General features: G+C 41.1%; 3 protein-coding genes across 10 annotated transcripts in view; 2 read left to right on the top strand and 1 right to left on the bottom strand.

The window, feature by feature from the left end:
• Positions 1-995, bottom strand: part of CFAP77 (cilia and flagella associated protein 77) — a 53,041-nt gene extending 52,046 nt beyond the window's left edge. For 7 of the 8 annotated variants that reach the window (XM_021413528.1, XM_021413536.1, XM_021413532.1 and 4 more), the window contains exon 1: positions 693-995. In XM_021413528.1, coding sequence (XP_021269203.1) covers positions 693-806 — 114 coding nt within the window. In that variant the 5' untranslated portion in view covers positions 807-995. The remainder of the gene's footprint in view (positions 1-692) is intronic. The other variant, XM_021413537.1, reaches the window with a different exon arrangement.
• On the top strand, positions 1,102-9,399 carry TTF1 (transcription termination factor 1). The gene is made up of 11 exons (XM_021413526.1): positions 1,102-1,167; positions 1,439-2,574; positions 3,129-3,373; positions 3,745-3,930; positions 5,406-5,484; positions 5,740-5,870; positions 6,306-6,534; positions 6,827-6,916; positions 7,122-7,187; positions 7,876-7,961; positions 8,414-9,399. The coding sequence occupies exons 2-11, from the start codon at positions 1,709-1,711 to the stop codon at positions 8,575-8,577; spliced, it is 2,142 nt and encodes a 713-aa protein (XP_021269201.1). The 5' UTR covers positions 1,102-1,167; positions 1,439-1,708; the 3' UTR covers positions 8,578-9,399.
• Positions 10,630-18,117, top strand: SETX (senataxin). Its single transcript, XM_021414157.1, has 9 exons — positions 10,630-10,834; positions 11,297-11,468; positions 12,217-12,397; positions 14,346-14,556; positions 14,712-14,821; positions 14,942-15,161; positions 15,442-15,561; positions 16,576-16,747; positions 17,961-18,117. The coding sequence occupies exons 3-9, from the start codon at positions 12,218-12,220 to the stop codon at positions 18,115-18,117; spliced, it is 1,170 nt and encodes a 389-aa protein (XP_021269832.1). The 5' UTR covers positions 10,630-10,834; positions 11,297-11,468; position 12,217.

The following is a 19,662-nucleotide window of genomic DNA, read 5'->3' as shown; positions in this document are numbered from 1 at the left end:
TTCAAGCAAAAATACTGGAGGCACTGGCACGGGTTGTGCAGAGATGTGGTGGTGCCCTGTCCCTGCAGACAGCCGAGGTCAGGGGATGGCTCTGAGCACCATGGAGCTGTGGGTGTCCCCGTTCATTGCGGGGAGTGGGACCTGATGGCCTTTAAAGGCCCCTTCCAGATCAAACGATTCTATGGTACCATTGCTCCCAATCAAACTTAGTGGATGCAGAGAAAAGAACTAACATAGAAATTTGGGATTTGAAAAGGTGCACTTAGCTTTTGAGTTGTTGCACAGCGCCTACTTTTTTTTTTTTTTTTTTGCCTTCCTAACAGAAATTCCAAACGAATTTGTGAAGTTTCACGAGAAATACTCCGCTTTCCTGCGCCGTGCGCGGTGCCGACCTCTCCCAGCCGGGCGCTGCGGGCTGCGATCGCCGCGCAGGGGATGTCACAGCGCTGTGAGAGAGCGGCTGCTCCCCACCCCCCCCCTCCCCGCATCAACCGCGGAGCCGCACCCGGAGGAGAGCTCCGCTGTGCGGGGCAGCGCAGGGACCCCCGGGAGCAGCCGCAGCCACGGGACCGCGCGGGGCCGCAGTGCCACCCAGGGGGCGAGCGCTGCACTTCAGCCGCTGTGCCCGGGGAGCCCGGCCCCGGTGCTGCGGGGTGGGGGCGATCGGGAGCCGGGCGGCCGCGGGGGCTCACCTTGAGGATGCGCGGGTTGCGCAGCATGCTGTCCCGGGCCACCCCCAGCCGCTCGTTCTCGCTGCCCGCTGCCACCTCCGCCAGGGTCAGGGGGCGCCGCGGGGGCCCCGCCATGCCGGGACCGCTCCGCCGTCCGGGGGCAACAGGTGAAAGAAAGGGGCAAAAACAAAAAGGGAGGAAAAAGGGACAGGATACCTCCCCGCTGCTCCGCGGGGCCCCGGAGCGGGCTGGCTCTGAGAGTAGTGTGGGGGGGAGGCAGAACGGCGTCGGCCCCGTCTCCTAGCAACCGCCGCTGCGTGGGTGCGCCGCTGTGTCCTTCCGGGTGGAAACGTTTCCGCCGGGAGGAACGGAACGGAAAGAGCGGGCGGAACGGGAAGAGCGGCGCGGGGGGCGCTGTGCGGAGGGACGCGGGGCGAGCGCGTGAGCGAGGGGGCCGGGAGCCGCGGGGCGAGTGGGGGCCGAGGCCGGCCTGGAGGTAACGGCGCGGTGCGGACGGGACGGGCTGCGGTGCTGCGGGTTGGGGCGTTTTGTGCGCGGTTTTCTCGGTGCTTTTCAGGTTAAAGGTTTGAGCTCTCGGGTGTTGGCATGGAGCTGCCGGTACAGGCGCAGCCGCTCTCAAAACCTGGGGATGATCGGGAGATTCTGAGCAGAAAACTTAATGCCTCGGTGCTTTATAGTTGTTAGTCTGTCGCTATCTCGGTGCTGCGTTCCAACTCAGCGCTGACGAAGTGTGTTTGTTGTTCCAGGGGGTGTTTCCAAGGCTGGGATGCACGTGTGTGTGATGAAGGCGGCGGCGCTTCCGTGCAGTCACTTTGCGAAGTTAGCTCTACTGCCGAGCACGTACCTTCCCCGTCTGCTCCTCACATAACGCTCCGTCGTTCTACAGCAGTTCTGTAGATTTTATTTTATTTTATTTTATTTTTTTTTTACTGTGTGAGAGTATGGTACGTATGTAATGTTACATGTATTGCAGTGCTTGAGTAAAACCCATCTTTCATTTAAGGTCAGGAAAAAATATGACAGAAAAAGCCAATGGCGATGATTTTCCCATTGGGGATTCTCACAAGAAGAGAAAGAGAAAACGCAAATGGTCCAATGTGTCCAGCGTGGACCATGAAAATGGTGAGAAAGAAAGTGTACAGGATTCAGAGCTCAGCTGCGCTTCTCCGCAGCACTTGGAAGATCAAGCAGCACAGAGCAGCGAAGTCTCTAAAAAGAAGAAGAAAAAGAAGAAGAAAGGAGAGGAGCAACAGCCTCTGTTAGAGAATTCTCTTGCAGAACTGAAACATGAAGTCGGTAATGAAACTCTGATGGATGCTCCCCAGAAGAAAAAGAAAAAGAGGAAGCGGAAGCTCAATGATGGTACAGATAGTCATAATGATGTAGCTTGTGTCTCCGTAAATCAGAATTGTATTGATAGTTGTCAGGAGAACGATGAAGATAACGTGTATTTTAAAAAGCCTGTTAAGAAGAAAAGGAAACGGAAATCGCCAGAAGAGGATGGGGTAAGTGAGTTGCCTGCTTCAGAAACATATGGTGAAACTGGCAGCAAAAGGCCGAAAAAGAAGAAGAGAAGAGCGAGTAGTACCCAGGATGCACAGGAGGACAGTGATGTAACTGTTGACCAGTCACTTCTGTCACCTCCAGACCAAAATAAGCAAGAGGAGCTCACGGGGTCACCACGCACCACAGGGCAGGGTGGTGTGGCAGCGTCGCAGCGTGGAGGCAGTGCCTGGGGTGCTGTCAGTGAAGATTCTATGGATGCACCCTCTGATTCCTCCAAATCTTCTGAAAAAGCTAAGAAGTCTCGCAGATGGGCTGGAAAGGTTGTAAAAAGCAGGACTTTTATCACGGAAGACAGTTCTTCAGAATCGGACGTAGCGTAAGTTTAGATTTTTTTTTTTCCTACTCCTCTTAGATAGGTTTATATCGCATTGTTTGAGTCCCAGATCTTTCTCCAGTCTCTACTGTAGACTTAAAAACAGATTCAAAACCTAAACGTTCTGTTGAGATAGCAGAATCCTGCTTTTAGACCTTAGTTATTACATGAATGTGCAGTGAAATCTTGTAAGAATACGTTACCATTTGCACTGGTGTGGAATAAACAATAATAATAATAATAAAAACACTAAGAGTATTCTTTCTGATAGTAAGAACATTAATAAATAAAAAAAGAAAAGTTCTCTGAGGAAGCTGGGGCTTTCAAGATTTCAGAAACAGTTTGAATATTGTCAACATTGAAATTTCATAGTAAATTACCTCTGTATGAAAAAGCTTCTGCTGGTTTGGGGTGTATGGATGTGTGAAACAATCCTTATTCTTTAATTAATGAACATGTTAGTATCTCTACAAGTATAAACAATCTCTGTTTTGGAGCTGTGCTGTTGGTGGTTGGTTGGTTGGTTTGTCTTAATGCTTTTCATTTTTTTTAATCAGGATGTCAGAAACCACAACATCAAATAAAAAGGAAGACCAGAATAGTTCGTTTACTGAAACCACAGCTACTGATGAGCTCAGTCTGGATGATGAAGAGTTCCTGCACATGTTTACAGTCTTGGATTTAGATACTGCAAAACAAGAATTGGAGGAGTTTATTCCTCACGTGGGTCAATTGTCTGACCATTCAATCAGGAAGATGGCTGGAAGAGACCTCATGAGATTTAAACAGTTTAAAAAACAAGGTGAGACCTCAAAAGAACACTGCGGTGAAGCGTGGAGCTATGCTGACGTTCTGACAGAGGGGAAGTAGCTTGCCTTTGTGTCTTCTCACACCCGTGCTTTTGTTGCAGTATAGTTAATTCCAGTGAACATGTTTTTTGTTGCTCTGTTTTGTAGCATCTACTACTTTACCAACAAATTACAGTTCAGGATGTATGCTTAAGTTACCTGCTTCCAGCTCTTGTTTTCTTTCTCTTCCATATGCCTTTTTACCTTCTGAATTTGTTGATCTTCTGTGATATGTGTGCTAAAACATCTTTGCTATCTTGAAGTATAATGTACCTGGGGCTATTTTATTTATTTTTTTTTTAATAAAAGTTTCTTTATATTTTAGGTATCGCTATCAAGTTTGGGAGATTTTCCCAGAAGGAAAATAATCAAATCAGGAAAAATGTTGAAGAGTTTTTATCAATTACTGGGATAGACAGTGCTGAAAAGCTCCTGTTTACCTCGAGGTATCCGGAAGAGAAAGAAGCTATCAATCGCCTAAAAGCAGAGCATCTTTTTTGTGAAAAACTTGGTAAGCATTACAGCTCTGTCTCACATATTTCAGTGTTATACTCCACAAACTGATTATATCTCTATTTTCATTTTATTTTATTTTATTTTTATTATTTAAATTTTATTTTTATTATTGTACTAAAGTTGGTAGATTCAGCATAAAAGGAGCATGCTGCTTAGGTTTTGTAGTTGAAAATTGCTGAGTGTACTGTTCATATTATTTGTTCTAGGTCAGGAAGAAGTTAGAGATTAAAATTTTATCATGACCACTAGCACATACAGACTTGCATTTGGGTTTTGTGGTTTAAGGTACATAATGTGCCAGGCTGTAACTAAGTTTAGTGATTTATCAATGGGAAGGAATGATTAAATCATATCTGAAATTAACTGTTCTTAGAGCACGTAGTTAGGTGGCAAGTTCAACATCCAATGATGCCATAAACAGGAAGAAATAAACTCATTAGCCAGAGTAGTTAGTATTCCAAAATGTGAGGAAAGCAAATAGAATTCCAGCTATTAAGATTCTGTTTGCAAGAGGCACAATCTCTTCCTTCTTCCTCACTTTAATTGCTAGATTTCTCATGGCTAGGAAACTTTCCTGCTTCATGTAGCAAATATATTCATTTTGTAACATCTCTGATGAAGCTGCTCAGTGCCCTTTCTCAGTGGCTCACCATGCTGCCTTCTGCATCATTAGCAAAGGCAAGACAGAGTAAATGACAGCCTTGGGATTGGATACTTTGGTTCTTCTTGAAGATTTCATGAACTCAGTTGTTCCACCTGTGTTGTCACACTGGCATGGTGTTGACTTCTCATTTGAGACACCGCTTGTGCTCTGGGAACGTTTGGCAGAAAGTGACATTGGTGTTACGCCAACTGCAGTTACCAGTTTTGGCCAAGGTTGTTAGGTGTTCCTAGGTGCTTATCTCTGTGGATCTTCCTCCACTTCAAGGATCTTTCCTTCAGCCAAAGTCTTCACTTTCTTTTTGCTGGATGCCTCTGTTCCCTGATTTTCACAGTCAAAATAGTCAGCATGCAAAAGTCGTTGGCTTCCTGGTGGGTGGCTGCCTCATGCCTTTTTATGAGTAGGACAATTCAACTCACTACTTGCATATGATCCAGATGTTATAAAAATTTACACCCCGTCCATCCAAACTGGATGCTTTAGAGCCATAGGTTTAGCTTTAGAGTAGTAGATTTGTGCTTCAGAGTTCAAAAATTGAGTTTTGGATATTCACCTGCACACTCACAGGACCATCTACCAGCTGTCAACATGTGTGATCTTACCATGGCTATAACAATTACATCTTGGAAACTCATCAGGAGATTCTATCCGCACTATTTCCTGTGCAGTTTATGAAGTGTTGTAGAGTACAGTCTCTTGAATTGAGAGAATCTGTGATTGAAAGCAGAGTCATAAAAATACTTTTTTTTTTTTTAAGTTGCTTCACCAGTGTAAAAATGTTTCTTAAAATTGAATTGTTTACCTTCCAGCTGAGGGCATACCACGAGCCTGGAGACTTATATATTATCGAGCAAGGAAGATATTTGACCCAAATAATTACAAAGGGAGGTAAGCCAGTGATTTGAAAGAGTTTAAAAGAAGGCTGATAGCATGCTCTGATGTTTATTTGGTCATTAAATGTGGATATAATTAAGATCTTCTCACATTTCTGCTGGTTACTGTGACTTAATGGGCAATTCATTTTTCTAACTAGTTGCTATAAATCCCTCCAGTATAAAGTGTGACTTGAAATTGTAGCATCTCTCTGACGATATTGGAAGGGTTTGAATTTACATGTGAAACTGTGTCCATTTCTTCTATTAGGTATACTAAAGAAGAAAAAGAAAAATTAAAGAAGTATCATGCTCTCCATGGCAACGATTGGAAGAAGATTTCTGAGATGATGTCCCGCTCTAATCTCTCAGTTGCCATGAAATACTCTGAAATCAAGTCGCGTATGTAATTTTTAAGAACAATTCATTCTGTGTATTTTAATTTGAGAAGCTTTCAGACAAAAGAGAACAGTCTCAAATCCGAGGGAGAAGAAAAACGAACAAAAAAGGTGGGGAGGGAGGGAGAGGAAGTGGGACAAATGCAATTTTCTTAAATGGAATTGACATTTCTGATGTTGAAATAGATGCTTTTGTGGGGAGGATGTGAGGAATTTGGCAGCAGGGTCTTGAAATATAGGAACTAGGAACTGGTGCTATTCTTTAGGCTGAACTCCTCTCATTAGACTGAATTTTCCTCTCACATCTGGTATGCAGAGGAGTTTCTTTGAAGCAGGTAAGAAACAGATCCTTTAAGTAAAAATATGGTAAAGTGAAGCATTTTTTTCTAATAATTTATATATAAATTATGTCCTAACCATGAATATTTTTCAACTTTAGCAATTAATTATGGTCCTTGGTCAAAGGAAGAGATCCAGAAGCTGATGCATGCAGTGGAGGAAGTGATTGTAAAAAGAACAAAATTGGAAAATGCAAATTCTCTTTCATCGTCAAAAAAATCACACAGAAATCTCCGAATTGACCGTGAGAAACTTTTCCAGAAATTGCCATGGACTGAGATTGAAACTAAAGTGGGAACTAGGTATTGGAGACAGTGTAAGCAGAAATGGTAAGGCTTCATCCTAAACCGAGATAGTGAAATCTGTTCTCGGGAGTATTTAACCCCATTCTGCAAAACAGTTTGTAATATGATGCTTGTTTGGTAGGATAGGCAATAGGTTGAAGACTACAAAAAGAGACAAATGAACAACAACTTGCCAGCTGTGCTGTTTTGTCATTGCTGTGATCTCAAGGCCTGACTGCTGCTGCTTTGTTGCTGTAGCAGTGGCATCTCGAAGTTGCTTCCTTTAGATGCTTGAAATTTTATGAAATAATAGGAACCTTTTTTGTGTGTTTTAAAGGACTTCAATTTTAACCAACAAGATTACCAAAGGGCAGCAGTTACACAAAGGGACCAAAGGATTACAGGCCAGCATCAACCTTATTAAAAGGTACAGTTCAGAGTTATTGGAATGTTTTTGTATCTCTTCCTGTTCTGGGTGGTGGTATTAAAGCACGCTGGTTGTGAGCTGTATGCCTGTGGTTTCGTACCACTCTTTGGACAGAAAGTCCTGTAACTTCTGACAGGGGGAGCTGTGAACCTTATGGAATCATTTATTGAGTACTGCCTACAAACTGCTTCTGTTATATTCCCAGGTTGTATGAAATGAAAGTGGAGGATGCTAATGAAATAAACTGGGAAGAACTCAGTGATATTATTGGGTAAAAACTCCTTTTTTTTTTTTTTTTTTTTTTAATGGATACCAAAGATAGTTGAAGCAGACTCTCTTAAATTCCTCAAAGGAATCAACATGCTGCAACCATAAAAAATACTGTCTAATTTGATGATGTACAATTGCATATCCTTGGATAGTAGTGCACAATCAACCATGTCTAGCAGCTCTGAAAACTTAATTTTACCCACTTCAGGGAACCCTGTTATTCTGTCCCTGGTGTTTTTTGTTTCCTAAAGCTGTATTACGTACTCTGTGCTGAAGTCTTTCATAAAGGATGTTTCCAAATGCACATAGAGAAATAGCAAAAGGGGTAATTATTGGAATGTGTGATACAGTATAGTAAGTCTTCCAAACAATGTAAAAATTGAATATAAAATTACTAATACTGTGAATGCTATACTTTCTATGGGGTTCTCTTGATGTTTTCCACAGTTTTTTCAGCTTTGTCGTTTCTTTTTACTAACTGTATAATAAATATGTGTAATGATATGGTTTTGGTGCTTACATTAAGGGGAATTGATATCTTGAAAACTTGTCTGTATTAGGATTTGCAGTCTGTGCTTTCTACCTGAAGCAAAGTTATCTGTTTGACATCATTCTCAGGAATTGGTAACTCACGTAGAGTCGGTAGTGGTTCATTGCACCACTGTGCCTTTGAACTCTTGTCTTTTCAGAGATGTTCCTGGAAGCTACGTTCAAGCAAAATTTTACAAGCTAAAAGTCTCCCATGTCCCTTTTTGGCGTACAAAGACTTTTTCTGGTTAGTATCCCAGCTGTTTTTATATACTCCTTAAGCTTTTTGTTCCAGTCTAAGAAGTGACATCTTCTACTTCAGCACTTTCTTTCTTAGTTTTTCTCTCTTAAGCAATTTGGCTAATACCACAGGCTTTATACTTATTTTACTACATTTTTTTTTCCTTTTTAATGTATGCATTGTAACAGTTTACTTTTAATTGCATCTTCACACGGTGCTCATCAGCCCCTTCTGTTTAGTACCTCAGCTTTAAAAAGTTTTGATGGTGGTTTTTCAGTTCATGTTTTTATGTACGTGTATGTCTGATCTATACTGCAGTCAGTATAATTACTATGGAATAGTAAGGTATCTGCATTTAACACTGACGAACCAATTTCTGCCTGTGAGATCTTTTCTCCTTAAGGGATCCAGTTCCAAACAGATCCAGTTAAGACTCTTTTTTTTTCTTTTTTTCAAAGAAATTATTGATTATCTTTTTGAAGAGACGCTTCCGGAACTTGAACAAAAGTTGGAAAAGAGGAAAGCGAAACAGTCTAACTCTAGTGATTCAACAGTCAATCCAAAGAAAAAGGTTTTCCAACTCAGTGAGGTTTTTGACTCCAGTGAAGAGAGTGATGACTGACTGCCTTAAAAACAATTCAACAGCGTATTTAACTGCCAAAGGGATCTGCTGGAAAGGGGGTGCAGATCAACAACTGCAGGTACATGGGCTATGAAATAATGGAAAAGCAAGAATATAGGCACATCTGCTTTTCTTGTTTTGTATTGAAGACTGAGGTAAATACAGGTTTTCTCATGCCACCTTTTGTTACCGTAATGTAGCTTTGTTTTAGAAGACCTTTTCTGTTTGCAACCAAGTTTCTTTCTGAAAGTCTCAAAAATAGATGTTTTTTTTCCACTGCTTTATTTTCTGTGGAGGTAGAAACTTCAATGTGATCTTAACTCTAAAATATAAACAAATCTCCAGGCATCTGTGGTGATGGAAACAGCACAACTGTGCAAGGTCTTATGCTTAAAAGCAACTCATTTTATTTTTGTTGTACATTTAAGCTCTTTTAGAGAAAAGGGATGTTTTTCTCCATTATAATCATAAACTGTGCCATCATTTTGTGTAAATCAGAACAAAGCATTTAAAATGTTTTTGTTAATATCTGGAATATAGAGAGAAAACAGACTGTGTATATGTATATACATAAATATATATATGCACATAAATATTTTTTTTATTGCACCAAGGCGAGTTTTTACATTTTGATATGAAAATTAAAGGTGGAGGTTGCATCTCCTGTCTTTGTATGATCTCTTAATAATTTGCCTAAAAGTTATTTGTAAACTGACTCAGTGAATGTAATATAATTTTACTGTGTGTATAAAGTATTTGTATGGCTTGTCTATATTTCATATATGCTGTGTTAGAAACTAATACAAGAAGAATTGGTCCTGACATAATGCTTTTTGTTGCTCATTTTGATAAGTGAGAATTTCCTTCTTTAATAATTGTCAGTGAACATGCAGAAGTTTGCAAGGCTTTTGAAATAAAGGCCTTGTATGAGCATTGTCTTGGCTGTCATGTAGCAAAGGATGTTACGTGAGAACTTTCCATGTGAATTGTAGTCTGGCTTTAGTCTCTCTGAAGATAAAAAACAGTGGGATTCTATGGGACAGACAGGATGCTGCATGAGATCAGCTGCCTGTATAAGGGTAAGTTTTCAGCCCAACTTGCCTGGCAGCTTTGGAGGTTAAAAGTTGAATTATTTGAATTTTTAAATTTAAGTAGTCTGTGCTTTTTCGTCCTTTTTTTTTTTTTTTCCCTGAAAGATGGACATCTAAATTTTTTGTGGGGTAGAGCACAAGAGAGTGTATGGTTGCAGATTTTGCAGGGCAGATCTCACAGAATATTACTAAAAACAGCAACTCCGTGTAGAGGTGAAAAAATGAACAGCACCCAAAAGCTTCCCTGACCCAGTAGGAGAATAACACTGACAGAGCTCTACGTCAGGCTCTGTTTATAACAGAGTGGGACAGATCCTTTGGGTCTAAAAGCATGTTAGTCCTTAAAAATGCAGGGGATTCAAACAGACACAAATCTTCAAGCATTTTCCTAGTGCACTGATGGTCCGAATGGTGTTGTAGAAAGAAATCTTAGCTGTCATTATCATGGGCAGAGCCCACTGGGTTATCGCTGTCTGGAGCAGAGCCGTGCCTCAAAGATGAGAAGTTGTTACAGGGTGCAGCAGAAAGGCCAAGCACGGCCTTGCCTTTTTCACCTCCTTCTCCTGTCCGTGTGCACAAGCACTAGGGGTGGGCTGGAGCAAGGCGCTACCCACCCATCCCCGTTCGGCCCCACAGGGCCCCGGCCTGCGGAGGGCCCGGGGGACGGCAGAGGGTGCTGCTCGCATCGAAGCTCTCAGCAGCTGCAGCTGGGGCGATTTCCGTTGCACCACAGGCCTCGAGGGGAAGTTTTCTCCCAGGTGCTGTTAGTCTCAGACTGCTGATCACAGGTTTTATTAGTTTAGCTCTTAAATAACTCAAGTTTGGGGCTCGGTCACCACACGACACCACCCAGCCCTCCCCGATCCGTCACTCTCCCCGCCGCGCCCCTCCCGACGCGGCGCTTCCACCTCTCCGCGGCCGCAGCCCCTTTAAGGCCGCGAGGTGGCCAGGCCCGCGCGGTGCTTACTTCCGCCAGCGGACCGGAAGCGCGGGGCGCGCTGTGAGGCGGGGCGGATGGGGTCGGGTGGCGCCGCCATCTGAGGTGAGCTTAGGTGAGGCGGGCTCCCTCGGCCCCGTGATGCTGACTTTCGCCGCGCCCGCCGAGGAACCGCGCTCCGACCTTCGCTCTCCCTTTTCTTTCGTTCAGCTGCGCTGTCTCTGTGGAGGTAGCGCCGGGCCCGCTTAGCTCCTGAGGCGCTGTGGGCTTGGGGTTGGGCAGTGGTTGAGATGGGAAGAGGCTGAAAGCTGCTTTCGATTTCTGCCGAGGCCGGGGGTTCTCGTGGGACGGGTGTGGGTTCTCGGCGGGAGCCGTTACGGCGTGTGCGGAGCGCAGCGCCGCGGGCTGGGGCGGAGGGCGCTCGTGTGTGCGGGTTTTTTTTTTGTTTTTGTTTTTTTTTTTTAAGCAGCTATATTCCTTGAGGTATGTGGGTAAACCCGTGCGTGTCTGTCAGAACAAAGTGAGCAGATATCGTACTGCCCTCATTTGAATGATGGAAAGAACTTACAAACGATACTTAGCAGCTCGGGAAAGGATTGCTTAGCGTAAAGGCAAAATCTGTTAATCCGGAAACCGGAGCCGTTCTCAGCCTGCAGCGTACTGATTTCTGACGCCTCCTGTTTTCCTCAAGATCTTTGAAGTACAGTCTGGACCCGGCTGTCGGCAGATGGGATGTGCTGTGCTCTGCTCGAGGGCAGCTCTGGCTGCACGCCTTAACCCCTGGCCCTAAGCGCAGGGCAGCCCCGAGGCCTTCCCACCATGTGACCCAGCGCTCCTGCAGCAAATCGCTTCCTTTTCCAAAGGTAAACACCGCTGCTCGTGCTTTGTTTTGTTTTGGGTGTGTTGCATGTGGGGAGATGTATGGTTCTACTTCATCTAGGTTTCACTTTTGTGTTCCTTGCTGTGCTGAGTAACAGCAGTTGCCGGTGCTCCTTTTATGCAACCAGGCCAAGAGTTCATGCTTCTCTAGAAGCAGTGGGATCTGAGATGCTGTGTTGCTTCTAGGTGAGGAAATCCTGCTTTTGGAAGAAACAATTTAAGTGAAGGTTTCGTGATGCTTCCTCACTATAATAATAGGTGTGAAAGCTTTGCATAAATATCCTTTACTTTTTGACAGTGGGGATTTGTTGACCTATAAATTTCAGCAGGTGATAAAGAAAAGAGCTAATTAAATCTTGTACTTATTAGAACTAGATTTCACAGATACCAGCAAAATTATATTGAAATTTAGCTTTGTACTACATGGAAGTGCATAAACTTAGATAAGGGCTTACTGGTATGTAAAGCAGGTTTTCATGCATCGCTGTTTGATAGTTTGAAGACTGTAATGTGATTTCTTTGTAGTGCTGTGTCTGTGTTTTTAATGTTTGTCACGCAGTGGGCAGTTTTCTGTAATTTTTGTGTAATGTTTTTCACATACTCTGTTTCTTTGTTTAGTTGCGTGTGTCTATGTTATCTGAAATCAAGAACGGGCTATTGTGGTTGGAAGAAAATACTTGACCATTCTCAGTCCTAAGACTTTTGTTGATCTCCTTTTCTTTCTTTCTAAAGAATGAACGTATGTCGATGGTGTACACCGAGTGGTCTTGATGCCACCGAATACCTGAAGAACTATGCTTCTAAACAGTTGTCCCCAGAAGATTTTGAAGGTTCCAACGATGATCTCTGTTACTGCTTGGAGTGTGTGGTTGAATACCACAAAGCAAGGGAGAAATTGCCAAGCTTGCATCAGGTAGTGGACTTTCAGCCTTTACTTAGCAAGGAGAACTTGAAACTGATGGAAGATTTCAGAAGGGGCTTCAGTGATTTGTCCTCAGTATACAGGGGAGCTTTTTGCAGGAACTGTGTTGGGGAGTACGGTATATTGAATTTTAGCTATGCTTTTTTTTTTTTACACTTCGTTGCATAGAGCAAAGCCTAAGAGGAGACTTGTTTGCTTTGCATATATTCAAATCAGTGATAACTAAAGCAACACTGACAAGTTGCAGTTGATTAGAAATCATAGCTTGAAGCAAATCAAGAGATTGTATGCCAAGCAAAAAGCTCTGCTTTTAATGTATTGACTTCTATTCGGTTTTGATTTCTTCCTCTTTTTGTTTCGCTTTCATTTTTCATTCACGATTTCCTACAGTGTTCGAGTTTCAGAGCTCTGATTTTGCATGTGTGTACAAGATAGGAATTAGCTTAACGGAAAAAAAGTAAAAGGCTTAGAGGTACTGGGGATCAGATAGTCATAATCGTAGAAACTCAGGGGGGGCTTTGTAGGAGATTAGTAAACATTCCAAAAAAGGAACAGGAACAGGGTTGGGTAAAACCTGTCTGTGTTCCAGCACAGAAGTCACAATATAAGCTGCTCACAAGGCCGTGTAGTCCTCAGACTATGGGCCTCCTCCTCTGTATAGCCCCAGGCTAAGTCTGGGCCAAAATCTTATGGCAGATAGAATAGAAGAAAAGAAGAGGTATTCAGTGGGTAACTTTTGAAGAATCTGATGACAACAGAATGAACGGGATGTGAGAAAGACGTATACTATGAAACGATGTGATGAAGATAAACCGATAAGCTCATGGCTTTTGACTCATGCAAAAAGAGATTTCAGGGGAATGGACGGTGGGAAATATGCTGAGGGGAACAGAGAATGAGGTCTCCTGTTACAATGCATCATTTTAGTCTTTAATCATTACCTATATGTGTGTAGAAAATCCAAGTTTGGGGCTCTGCCTGTGTGGTGGTAGCCCAGTATGTATGCTGATGAATATTTGAATAAAGCAAGAACCTGAGGTACCTGTCTGACTCTCTGGCAGTCTTTAACAATGTGAAACTGACTTAGGAACAATCACAAGTATTTCAAAATTGTTATTTTAAGATGCTTTTTAGTATCCTGTTGTGTATTTTGAAAAGCTTATTTCTGTGTGGTGTCTGTATGTATGCAAAAGGAGTATTTGTAGCTGATTAATCGTATTGTATTTGTCTAAACAGTTGCTCTTTATGTAAAGAGATTTCTCAGAAGTCCACAAAAATGCATCCCTCTAGAGGGCAATCCCACTTGTGTGAATGTTGGAAGTGGAGTGACTGAACCGCTGAGTGTGCCTCTCTGTGCGTATTGATTGTGGGATGTAACCTTGATGTCTGCTTGGAGCAGTTAATTTAGATGTCTGATGTTATAAGGAAAGAATCCCAGACAAATATTCAGCAAGTCAGTCATTCTGCTTACATTGTTTATATTCTCACTCTTACGCTATTATGTCACAAAATACATGAGAAAACAAGATTTTTTTAATCAGTTTTTCTATTTTTTGAATATGGCTTTTTTTCCTGTATCATTAGCTTCTTTATGGTGGCCGGTGGAACAAAATGCTATGCTTTGCCTCTGGCTTGAAATAATTATTTGAACTGTTTGAGTTAAGAAAATGCTTGAAGTTTGAATGCCGCTCTTTTTTAATTTTAATCATTTTTTTTAATCTTATCTCTGGAATGAGAATGTTATGATTTGCACAAGCTGAATTCCACTTCAAAATTTTGTTGCATACCACGCCTGAAAAGAAGCTTTTGCAATTTCATTTTGAAAATCTGGTCAGAGTTTCTGCTTGTAGTAATATTCTTAATGACTTTCTTTGCAAAAACAATATATATATTTTTTAGTTTGATTTATTCTTTTTTTTCCCTCTCCCACACTGGATAGGTTTTATTGGAATTGGAAACCTCCCGTCTCATAGCCCACATTGAAAAATCCATGAGAGAAGAAGCTGGAGAAGATGATGAGTTGTTTATAGTGGATGAGAATGGGGAGACGCAGCTGCCTGTTTATGTTGGCCCAGATTTTGAGAATAACCTGCGAGTGCCACTTTTGGAAGTGCTGAAATACCCATATCTGCTGCTGCATGAGAAAGTCAGTATGTATCTGCTAGCATATAGTTGGAATGGCGTGGTGTTGTTTTTACTGGAGACAAAAATAGCAAATAGTGGCTAAACCGAAGCACTACTTTTTTTTGTTTTGTTTCGTGAGCTTATAAGTTTGCTTTTATTATAAATATGTTTCTCCTTTTAGGTGAGCTTTGTGTGGAAGTGCTGTGTAGAATGGAAGAAAGTCACACCTCCTTCCAGGTTTTTGAGAAATATCCAGGAATTTATCTATTTTTGGTACACCCAAATGAAGTGGTAAGTCACTTTTTCTGTTCCCCTGGAACTTGGTTTTAAATAATGTTAGAACAAATTCTAAGTGTTTTTGTCTGTGTTTTTTTTTTTTTTTGTCTGTATATGTTTTGTTGTAATCCTTAGATTCGTCGATGGGCCATCCTAACAGCAAGGAATTTAGGGAAGGTTGACAGGGATGATTACTATGACTTACAGGAAGTGTTGACTTGCTTGTTCAAAGTTATTGAATTGGGGCTTTTTGAGAGTCCAGATATTTACAGATCTTCAGTGATTGAAAAGGGTAAACTCATTCTTCTGCCATCCCATTTATATGATACTACCAACTACAAGAACTATTGGCTAGGTGAGTATTTCTGATTAGAAATGAGCCTTGTACCTGTAATCTGTCTTGTCTGGTAAGCAATTGTTTCAAGTCAGAGCTATTCCAAGTAGATTCCGTTTCTTTTGGAGCTTGTCAAATGGAGAAACTGAACATTGCACAGCTGCAGTAGTTTGGGAGCAACATTTAACTACCTAGCCTCTCAGGTTGAGTGTTATAACAGTGGTGGTGTTTGGAAAATCCTTGATTTGATGAAACTTAAAACAGGTTTTCAGAAACATACAGAAACGTTGTTTTCTTGCAGGGATTTGTATGCTGCTAACGGTACTGGAAGAACAAGCTATGGACTCCTTGTTACTGGGCCCAGACAAACAGAATGACTTCATGCAGTCTATACTTCACACCATGGAGAAAGAAGCAGATGGTAACTAATTTTTAGTGCTGAGATTAAGGCAGTTTCTAGCTTGTTATTCATTTCTATATTTTTTATTTTGCATAGTACTTTATTGTTTAGTTGAGTTTTTTTAGCGGTGTAATGCTGGGGTGATACAACTTCAACTTTGAGGCTTATTTCTGTCCTGGGAGATGGTCAGTATTCTGCAATATGTGGCCTGTACTGACAAATACTGAAAAGTGACATTCATAACAAACTCCTAATCAGAGAAAAGATGGCAGTGCTTTAAGAGAACAAAATTGATGATTTCTGCCACATCATTTTCATGTAATATGCAGATTGTATGGAAATGAACATTTCACTATGATGTAAAGTTAGAATTTTGAACACTAAAATAAAGAAACACGTTTTGGCTTTTTTGGACTTGCTTAAAAAGCTGATTCTTGCCTCTATTTTATTTAGACTTTAGATTTTAGTCTGGTAGCCCTTGGACCATCATTGTAGCCTGTGTGCCATGGCATAGCTCTAGAAAAGCACATGAGCTCAAGACTAGGGCTGCCCTTTCATAGAAATAATTTTCTTTATAAAGATATTCATAAATATCTTTATAGCTCTTTATAGAGCATAATACATATGTTGAGGATATGGTATTACCTTATACAAAGAAGGAAAAACACACAGGAAAGAAAATTAATTGCTTCTATCTTAAATTTGAAGAGTAAGTTGTCCTAGAGGTGTATGTTGTAGACTTTGGTTTTTGGATTATCAGGATAGAGAAGTGCTAATCATAGTTATCCAGGTACCTGTTGATCAAATACAGCATAAGCAGTATCCTTCTGTACAGATAAGTTAAGCTGATTTTTTTTTTTCCTAATTTTTCTTTCTTGGGGTTAAAAAGCATAATTGCAACTTACTCAACAAATTAAATGTATATTAATTTTATTTAAAAAGCAAACAGAACGAAAGCCCTAATAAGAATTTTGGCTTCGTCCAAGAGCACGCAGAACTCTTGCATTTCAATTCTCCCTGTTATTACTGTTTCAGATGATTCTGCTGACCCCTTCTGGCCAGCGCTGAATTGCTTCATGGTTATTTTGGATCACCTTGGATCTAAAGTGTGGGGTCAGCTTGTTGATCCTGTCCAGGCCTTTCAAACCATTATCAACAGTGTGAGCTACAAAAATGAAATAAAGAATATACGCAATAGCTTTCAAAGGTAACTTTTGTGTGTTTTTTTTAAATAAGAGGTCATTTTTATTACTACTGTAGAGCTGTCTTTACGATCATAGAATGGCTTAGGTTAGAAGGGACCTTACAAATCGTCTAGTTCCAGCCCTCCAGCTATTGGTAGGGTTGCCAAATAGCCATGATTTGGCTGCATTTATGGATTGAAAATTCAAAGAAAATTGAGTTTTTCTGGGCGTTTGTTCTATTTAAATCCATGTCTTACGGGAAAACTCTTCTTCCTGAGGCAGTTCCTCCCCCTTCCCCGCCTCCCCACTCTTCTATGAGCAGGACTGAATAAGCTCTCACAATTTTTAACGTCAGTGACAAAACACAGCTAGGAAAAGTTCTGATAGTGTCGTGGTCAATGTTTGAATAATGAAATCTGTGTCTTGGCCGATTGGCTTTCTAATCATTTGCTAGTTGTGTGGAATCTATAATGGTTAATATTTCTTTTTAGGACAAAATCTGAACTGAAGACAGACTATAATGATGAAATGGTTACTTGCAGTCAGATTGTATATACTTATAACACAGAAAAGCCTGAAAAGGTATTAACAATTATATTTTTTACTTGCTTTTTAAACTCTGATCACTGAATGACAGTGTCAGTTTAAATCATCTACTAAATATAGAGGGGAATGTGTTCTGTTTCTACTAGTAATGTTCCTAATGTTACAAATAAAAAATATTAAGTCAATATTGTGTGCCTTAAGCAGCAGCTGGTTTGGCCACTTCCTTTTTCTGGTACTTTAAGGTGCAAAAGGAAAGAAGAACGTGTCTGTGAATTAGGCAGAGATTCTATTAAAAGTAAAAATGGTGTTGAGATTGAGGCAAACATCATTACCTGAAGGAAAACTCTGAATTCAATTTAAAAACTGAGAAACAAAAGGCTTTAAATATAGGGTAGCTGATTATCTGAGATTAAATTGTGTCATTGTGATAACTTTTATGGAAGGTTTTAAAATGTTTTCTTTAAAGGAAATACAGTTCTACATTTGCTTCATAAGTTACTCTAAGAATTACTTTCTCTTGTGTATATTAGTTTGATTTTCTTGGTCTTTTCATTTCAATTTTGACTTATGTTAACTAATAACAGATCCCTTATGTGTGAGAAAATAACAGCTATGGCTAGGAAAAAAAAGACAGATGGAAATATGAAGAAGTGAATAATGATCATAATGTGTGATGAATTTATTTTTCAGGATAGTGGGTGGAAAACTGCTATTTGTCCTGACTACTGCCCCAACATGTATGAAGATATGCAAACACTGGTTAATGCACTTCAGTCTGATATTGGCAGAGATACGCGTATCCATCACAGCACGTTTCTGTGGTTCATCCCTTTTGTTCAGTCACTAATGGATCTCAAGGACTTGGGTATGGCGTATATACTAAAGGTCATTTACTACCTCTGTTCGGAAATCAAGGATATTCTCAACGAAAGAATCCAGCGGTGTGACAAAGTCTCTGAATTTTTTCTGTTGATCTTGGTGTCAATTATTGAACTACACAGAAACAAAAAGTGCCTGCATTTGCTGTGGCTTAGCTCACAAGAATGGGTGGAAGCAGTGGTGAGATGTGCAAAGCTTCCAGCGATTGCATTTACACGGTGCACTGAAAAAGCAGCTGGCAGCTATGCAAGAGGTTCATCAGCAGTATCTTTACAGGCTTCTAACTCTGTGCAGCGTGCTTGTGTGCAGTTGATACGCAGCCTTCTTAGAGAAGGCTATCAGATCGGTCAGCAAGCTCTTTGCAAGCAGTACTTAGACAAACTCAATCTCCTTCTGCGAGGAAATCTATCTTTAGGTTGGCAGCTGAACATCCAAGAAACTCAGGAATTACAAATGTGTTTAAAGCAGGTTATAAGAAGTTTAAAGAGCAGAGAATTGAATACCTCTGTATCTGCAGAAAACAATGCAAACTCTACAACTTTGCCCACTGTTTCTTTGAAGCAAGAGAAGAGTGCACCTGGTGATGGATATAAGATGAGTGTACATGGCAGAGAGAACCTTTGTTCACCATTTGCCTTCATATCAAAGGAAGGTGAGGATGACCATTGTCAAGAGAACTCTTTCACTGGCAGAAATAGTGCCTGGGAAGAGAATTGTAAAGATTCATCTAAAAATTCAAAATCCTTGACCTCTACAGACTGCCTCTTGGTAAATATAAAAAAGGAACCTAGTGACTTGACAACTCAGGAGTGCAAATGCCCGCCGAAGTCATTTGCAAAAGAAATGCATGGGAAAATTCAGGATAATAGGAACAATGATCTAATGTCAGGGAATTGTGATATGGGTAATCAGTACTTCAATACAAGTATTCAGAGTTCGAATTCTAGAAGACGTGGAGTGTTGGAAAACAAACAGGAACCAGAAGCTGTATCACCAATGTATCTATCTGCTCAAGCTAGTGTTGATTCTCCAGAGCATGTTTACAGCTCAGTTGTTAAGGAAAGAAATGCGTCTCCTAGTTCCTCTTCAAAGTATAAAGAAGATGCACATAGACTTGGGCATCTTCGTTTTCAGACTCACAATACTGAACGGCACTCTAGACTGTTACCTCAAATAGCAGATTTGAAAAACTGCAGTTCTGCAACAAGTGCTTCAGAAGCAGAGCAACCTGTGTTTTGCACTGGCAGTTCATGTACGAGGAAAGACTGTTGCACGCATCAGGGAGTAAATACTGTGTGTGAAAATGAAGACAGAGAATCAGCAGATATTTCAGGGAGTTCTGAAAGTACATGGGAGGAAAGCACTTGTCAGTGCAGGACAGTCTCCATAAAGCAGGAACAAAAAAAGATGTCACTCGGCTGCTTCAGCTTCTTTAAAAATCAGCCTGGCTTGCAAGAAAACAAAGATAACAGTACTTTGCTTCCAGGTATTAGTGACGCTTTACTGCAAAACG

This window comes from Numida meleagris, chromosome 16 (genome assembly GCF_002078875.1).
Source record: "Numida meleagris isolate 19003 breed g44 Domestic line chromosome 16, NumMel1.0, whole genome shotgun sequence".
NCBI classification, from domain to species: Eukaryota; Metazoa; Chordata; class Aves; order Galliformes; family Numididae; genus Numida; species Numida meleagris.
The sequence above is the reverse complement of the archived record's forward strand: the minus strand, read 5'-3'. Positions and strand labels throughout refer to the sequence as shown.